The sequence below is a fragment of the Salmo salar genome, chromosome 04 (genome assembly GCF_965601325.2).
Source record: "Salmo salar chromosome 04, fSalSal1, whole genome shotgun sequence".
In the NCBI taxonomy this organism is placed as follows: Eukaryota; Metazoa; Chordata; class Actinopteri; order Salmoniformes; family Salmonidae; genus Salmo; species Salmo salar.
In genome coordinates, this window is record NC_138294.1 from 3,297,501 (window position 1) to 3,305,000 (window position 7,500).

At 43.1% G+C, this 7,500-nt stretch overlaps 1 protein-coding gene and 1 non-coding gene across 2 annotated transcripts in view; one reads left to right on the plus strand and one right to left on the minus strand.

Moving 5' to 3' along the window:
• Positions 1-2,284: 2,284 nt before the first annotated feature.
• On the minus strand, positions 2,285-2,356 carry trnap-agg (transfer RNA proline (anticodon AGG)). Its single transcript has one exon. It is a non-coding gene; the product is annotated as a tRNA-Pro (tRNA).
• A 463-nt stretch (positions 2,357-2,819) lies between these two features.
• Positions 2,820-7,500, plus strand: part of LOC123739891 (protein NOXP20) — an 18,959-nt gene continuing 14,278 nt past the window's right edge. Inside the window, 4 exon segments of the mRNA XM_082973866.1 lie at positions 2,820-2,959; positions 4,076-4,396; positions 4,544-4,628; positions 7,490-7,500. The exon segment at positions 7,490-7,500 is cut by the window's right edge and continues 186 nt beyond it. Of these exon segments, the coding sequence (XP_082829992.1) occupies positions 4,076-4,396; positions 4,544-4,628; positions 7,490-7,500 (417 nt within the window). The 5' untranslated portion in view covers positions 2,820-2,959.

Genomic DNA, 7,500 nt, shown 5'->3' on the forward strand with positions numbered 1-7,500 from the left:
ACTAGAGGAGACTAGAGGAGACTAGAGGAGACTAGAGGAGACCAGAGGAGACCAGTGAGACCAGAGGAGACCAGTGAGACCAGAGGAGACCAGTGGAGACCAGAGGAGACCAGAGGAGACCAGAGGAGACTAGAGGAGACTAGAGGAGACCAGAGGAGACCAGAGGAGACTAGTGAGACCAGAGGAGACCAGAGGAGACTAGTGAGACCAGAGGAGACCAGAGGAGACTAGAGGAGACTATAGGAGACCAGAGGAGACCAGAGGAGATTAGAGGAGACTAGAGGAGACTAGAGGAGACTAGAGGAGACTAGAGGAGATTAGAGGAGACCAGAGGAGACTAGAGGAGACTAGAGGAGACTAGAGGAGACCAGAGGAGACCAGAGGAGACTAGAGGAGACCAGAGGAGACCGGAGGAGACTGGAGGAGACTAGAGGAGACCAGAGGAGACTTGAGGAGACTAGTGAGACCAGAGGAGACCAGAGGAGACTAGTGAGACCAGAGGAGACCAGAGGAGACTAGAGGAGACTAGAGGAGACTATAGGAGACCAGAGGAGACCAGAGGAGACCAGAGGAGATTAGAGGAGACTAGAGGAGATTAGAGGAGACCAGAGGAGACCAGAGGAGACTAGAGGAGACTAGAGGAGACTAGAGGAGACCAGAGGAGACTAGAGGAGACTAGAGGAGACCAGAGGAGACTGGAGGAGACTGGAGGAGACCAGAGGAGACTTGAGGAGACTAGTGAGATTAGAGGAGACCAGAGGAGACTAGGGGGACTACTGGGACTAATGAGACTAGTGAGACCAGAGGAGACCAGAGGAGACTAGTGAGATTAGAGGAGACTAGTGGAGACCAGTGAGCCTACAGAGTCTAAAGGAAGCTAGAGAGCACTTTAAAACCATTCACAGAACCAGACAATCAGCACATTCTCATTCAAACACATTTCATTCATCAATCAATCAATCAATCAATAATTTGTTGATTGGTTGAATGATGTGTTGATGTATTGATTGAAACATTATTAAACTCAGTTCAAGTCACAGACCCAGGATCAGTTTTAGCACCCCACAGTCCTTACCTTCACCCTGAGGAGAGGGAAACAGTTTTAACACCCCACAGTCCTTACCGTCACCCTGAGGAGAGGGAAACACACACACACACACACACACACACACACACACACACACACACACACACACACACACACACACACACACACACACACACACACACACACACACACACACACACACACACACACAAGGTTTGCGTTTTGGTTTTTTAACTATGCAGATGTAATATGATGATGAATTGTTGTAATATATTTTATAAATGATTATTAGACTGAAATGGGCAATTAAAGGTATTTTATAAAACATGATGAATTTTTATGTTTTTTATTTTTATCAATGAATTATATAAAACATTTTTATAAAGTTGTGAAATCTGTATTCAACTCTTATCTTGTATTTTAAGTAGGTTTTGTCAATTCAAATGGGAGAGTGTGCCGTATGACCATTCTATATCAAACTGTGAACTCATTATTCTGTACAGCAAATGTTGCATAATGTTTTACAAACAAATATCTATATCACAATAAACCTATATATTGATACACGTGTCATATTGGTGTGTGTGTGTGTTACTCTCCCCTTTTTTCTAAATTTAGACGTTAAGAAATAAGATGCATTTAATAAAAACATTGAATATATATTATGTAGATTATGTAAGCAGTGGAAAGGCATACGTTTTCAAATCGAATCAAACTTTATTAGTCACATGCTCCGAATACAGGAAGTGTTGCACCTTACCGTGAAACGTTTACTGACAAGCCCTTAAACCAACAGTGCAGTTGAAGAAGAGTTAAGAAAATATTTACAAAATAAACTAAAGTGAAAAATTATAAAAAGAAACACTACATAACATTTTAATATTTTGTGTTATTTTTTTAAATATTTTACTTTAGTTTACGAGGCCATATAGCCCCAGTATATGGCCTCGTTATTGTTATTTTACTGTGTTACTTGTTATAACATTTTACTTTAGTTTAATTGGTAAATATTTTCTTAACAACACAGTGCAGTTCAAGAAGAGTTAAGACACGTAAGGGAGTGTGCTGGGGTTACAGGTTAGTCGAGGTAATTTTACAATAGCAACTGCATAATATGTTCTGTAGTGACATTAGATGGCTATATCATTTGGACAATATACATTTTTCACTACATCTCTTAATAAAAACACAGTAATAATTGCAACTTGTACAAAAAACAGGCACTTTGGAAAACGAGGGCTCGTCCGGGATTTGAACCCGGGACCTCTCGCACCCTAAGCGAGAATCATACCCCTAGACCAACGAGCCGCGCATGACTTGCTGGGACAATCCAGCTATTTTAAATGATCTATTTTTAAGGTCGTCCAAAATAATTGAGAGTTTAGACATTTGTAACGTCTTTATTATTTTGGAACTTCTGTGAGTATAAATGTTTACTGTTCATTTTTAATGTTCATTTCACTTTTGTTTATTATCTATTTCACTTGCTTTGACAATATTTAACATATGTTTCCCCCATGTCAATAAAGCCCCTTAAATTGAAAGGTACATTCCTAACAACTTAAAGCATTACGAAACTTACATTATATAAAATAAACCTCACGTAGTAAATAAACCATTCAGTTGTTGTTGTTGTTGTTGACCAAATCGGACTCTTATTGACCTCCATAACTAAACAAAACGCCACCTGCTGGAAGGAGACACGTTTTTCCTCCGAGATGGACCTTCCTCTCTCTCTTCCTCTCTCTCTTCCTCTTCCCTGTCTGACGCGTTCCCGGGGGGTGACGTCACCTCCCATAGCCACCGACAGACAACACGCGGATCTCCCGGGGCTGTCTACGTGGCGGGGCGGAAGGAGCGCGTCTAGCGGAGAGAGAGAGAGAGAGAGTTGTCAGCAGCGAGACTAACCGGGTGAGATGCACTGTCATTTATCATAGATACATAGATACCAAACCGCGCTGTTATTGAATTAGGGTTTTTTCCATTGTCCTCTCAGTGACAGTAACCTGCTACAGACATACTTACACAATCCGCGTTTGTAAAAGTGAAACCTAGTGAGTTATTTTTTATCTATTTGTAGGATAATTAAACTTACTTGTGTATTTATTTGTTGTATGTCCAAACATATCGCAGTATTTTTTTAAATTTATTTTCAAATGATATTTATTAATAATGTTTTTTGAGACTGAAAGATTCGTTGTCAGTCTTCTGGCCAAAGGAAAAACAGTGTAGTGGTCGATGCGTTGATATGAAGTGACCGCTAGATGGCGGTAATACACCAGTGGAATAGAACTGACTGTAGCGAAGACCTGGGGGGGGGGGGGGGGGTCATGTTCATTAGGAAAAACGTTTCGGGAAACATTTCAGATAGCAATTCTCCATAGCGTATTTCTATCTGAACGTAACAAAACGTTGCGTCCTGCTGAACGCACCGAGGAAGACAGTACTGTTTGTGTTTCTCTCATCTTCACTGGCTAATTTTAGTTGATTGTTAAACGTCAATGTTCAACACTACTGGGGTCATTTAGTCCAAACAAGCTGCGTTTTTTTGCAACGAAAATGAGTTTCTATTGGACAACTTCAGGTAGTGTCCCTCCCCGTTTGGTTCCTAGTGAATACACCACAGATTTTACTGGACTAAATCAGTCACTATTAAAAAACACCCCACCCTCTCTCTCGCTTTTCTCCTCCCTCCCTCCCTCTCCCCCCCTCTCTCGCTCTTCTCATCCCCCCCTCCCTCCCTCGCTCCCCTTCCCCTCTCTCTTGCTCTTCTCCCTCCCTCCCTCCCTCCCTCCCTCGCTCCCCTCCCCTCTCTCTCTCTCTCTCTCTCTTCTCCTCCCCCCTCCCTCGCTCTTTTCCTCCCCCCTCCCTCCCCTCCCCTCTCTCGCTCTTCTCCTCCCCCCTCCCTCGCTCTTCTTCTCCCCCCGTCCCTCCCTCGCTCCCCTCCCCCTCTCTCTTGCTCTTCCCCTCCCCCCTCTCTCCCTCTCTCCCTCCCTCCCTCCCTCCCTCCCCTCTCTCTCTCTCCAGATGAACATGTCTGAATCCAACCCCCCCATATCCACCCCTCCTCCCCTCTCTGACCCCCCCCACACCGACCACAACCCCGCAGAAGAAGACACACAAACAGCTCTCCCGCCTCCCACACCCATCCTCCAGTCCTCGTTGGCCGCGGAGGGTTCCGAGGGCTCTGAGCCAGCCAATGAGGTGTCGGGAGAGGAAGTGACCAGGGACGACAGAGATGAGGCTCCTATTGACCAATCGGGGGGCGGCGTGGAGGAGCAGGTGACTGAGTGTGGCCAATTGGTGAGCCTGGAGGCGGAGACCGCTGCTCCCGAGGGGGAGGAAGAGGTATGATTGGCTGATTGGCTGTCGTCATAGTGATGTCATGTTGTTGTCGTTGTGGTGATGTTATATTGTGTGTGTGTGTGTGTGTGTGTGTGTGTGTGTGTGTGTGTGTGTGTGTGTGTGTGTGTGTGTGTGTGTGTGTGTGTGTAGGACTCTCTTCAGGTCAAGGGGAAAGGTTGGGGTGGATGGGGCTCCTGGGGGAAGTCTCTACTGACCAACGCCACGTCTACTGTGGGTACGTCTCCCCACACACACACACACACACACACACACACACACACACACACACACACACACACACACACACACACACACACACACATTTATGCCCCACCAATGGTGTCTAATGAACCAACCTTATTTATTTAACCTCTCTGGGAAATGACGCTATTCACCAGCCAGTGGAATATCAGGGCGCCAAATTCAAAACAACAAAAATCTCATAATTCAAATTTCTCGAACGTACAACTATTATGTCCCATTTTAAAGATAAGACTCTCGTTAATCTAACCACATTGTCCGATTTCAAAAAGGCTTTACAACGAAAGCAAAACATTAGATTATGTCAGCAGAGTACCCAGCCAGAAATAATCAGACACCCATTTTTCAAGCTAGCATATAATGTCACAAAAACCCAAACCACAGCTAAATGCAGCACTAACCTTTGATCTTCATCAGATGACAACCCTAGGACATTATGTTATACAATACATGCATGTTTTGTTCAATCAAGTTCATATTTATATCAAAAACCAGCTTTTTACATTAGCATGTGACTAGCATGTGACTAGCATTCCCACCGAACACTGCCGGTGAATTTGCTAAATTACTCACGATAAACGTTCACAAAAAGCATAACAATTAGCTATTTAGACACCCAGCAAATTTAGCACTCACCAAAGTCAGATTTACTATAAGAAAAATGTTATTACCTTTGCTGTCTTCGTCAGAATGCACTCCCAGGACTTCTACTTCAATAACAAATGTTGGTTTGGTTCAAAATAATCCATAGTTATATCCAAATAGCGGCGTTTTGTTCGTGCGTTCAAGACACTATCCGAAAGGGTAAATAAGGGTGACGAGCATGGCGCATTTCGTGACAAAAAAATTCTAAATATTCCATTGCCGTACTTCGAAGCATGTCAACCGCTGTTTAAAATCTATTTTTATGCAATTTTTCTCATAAAAAAGCGATAATATTCCGACCGGGAATCTGCGTTTAGGTAAACAGACGAAAGAAAATAAAGCATTCGGTCGACTCGGGCACGCGCCTAGGCCCATTGTCCTCTGATCGGCCACTTGCCAAAAGCGATAATGTGTTTCAGCCAGAGCCTGCATCGATATCGTTCAGCTTTTTCCCGGGCTCTGAGAGCCTATGGGAGCCGTAGGAAGTGTCACGTTACAGCAAAGATCCTCAGTCTTCAATAAAAAGAGCCAAGATGAAACACAACTTCTCAGACAGGCCACTTCCTGCATGGAATCTTCACAGGTTTTGGCCTGCCATATGAGTTCTGTTATACTCACAGACACCATTCAAACAGTTTTAGAAACTTTAGGGTGTTTTCTATCCAAAGCCAATAATTAGATGCATATTCTAGTTACTGGGCAGGAGTAGTAACCAGATTAAATCGGGTACGTTTTTTTATCCGGCCGTGTCAATACTGCCCCCTAGCCCTAACAGGTTAATCACTAACCTTTGATGATCTTCATCAGATGGCACTCATAAGACTTCATGTTACACAATACATGTATATTTTGCTCGATAAAGTTCATATTTATATCCAAAAACCCCATTTTACATTGGCGTGTAATGTTCAGAAATGTTTTGCCTCCCAAAACTTCCGGTGAATCAGCACATCAATTTACAGAAATACTCATCATAAACGTTGATAAAATATTAAACTGTTATTCAAAGAATTATAGATACAGCGGTTGCATTAAGGAAGTGTATCAGATTTTAAAAAACACTTTGCAATAATCTGAGTACGGGGCTCAGACAACAACAACAAGCAATACAGATACCCGCCATTTTGGAGTCAACTAAAATCATAAATAGCATTAGAAATATTCACTTACCTTTGCTGATCTCCATCAGAATGCACTCCCAGGAATCCCAGTTCCACAATAAATGTTTGTTTTGTTCGATAAAGTCCATCATTTATGTCCAAATACCTCTTTTTTTGTTCGCACGTTTAGTCCACTACTCCAAATGCAGGAAGCGCGCGCAAAATGTCACGACGAAAAGTCCAAAAAAGTTATATTTACGTTCGTAGAAACATGTCAAACGATGTATAGCATCAATCTTTAGGATGTTTTTATCATAAATCTTCAGTAATATTCCAACCGGACAATTCCATTGTCTTCAGAAATGAAAAGGAACACAGCTAACTCTCATGTGAGTGCGCGCCACTGAACTCATGTCATTCTCTCAGTCATCTGATTCCAATGGCTCTTATTCTCTCCCCATTCACAGTAGAAGCATGAAACAACTTTCTAAAGACTGTTGACATCTAGTGGAAGCCTTAGGAAGTGCAAAATGACCCCACATAGACTGTATACTGGATAGGGAATCACTTGAAAAACTACAAACCTCAGATTTCCACACTTCCTGATTGGATTCTTCTCAGGTTTTTGTCTGCCATATGAGTTCTGTTATACTCACAGACATCATTCAAACAGTTTTAGAAACTTCAGAGTGTTTTCTATCCAAATCTACTTATAATATGCATGTCCTACCTTCTGGGCCTGAGTAGCAGGCAGTTTAATTTGGGCACGTTATTCATCTGAATTTCCGAATACTGCCCCGTCACCAAAAAGTTAATAGTGGTTGTGTTCCAATTCTGTTTAGTGATGTCACTCTTTACAACCATTGTTCCCCTGACTGTGAACACAGCAACACCTCTCTCTGCCTCTCTCTCCCCCATCTCTCTCCCCCATCTCTCTCCCCCATCTCTCTCCCATCTCTCCCCCATCTCTCCCCATCTCTCCCCCATCTCTCTCTCTCCACCAACTCTCCTCTGTCTCTCTCTCTGTCTCTCTCTGTGTCTCTCTCTCTGTGTCTCTCTCTCCCCCATCTCTCTCTGTCCCTCTCTCTAGGTAACAGTCTA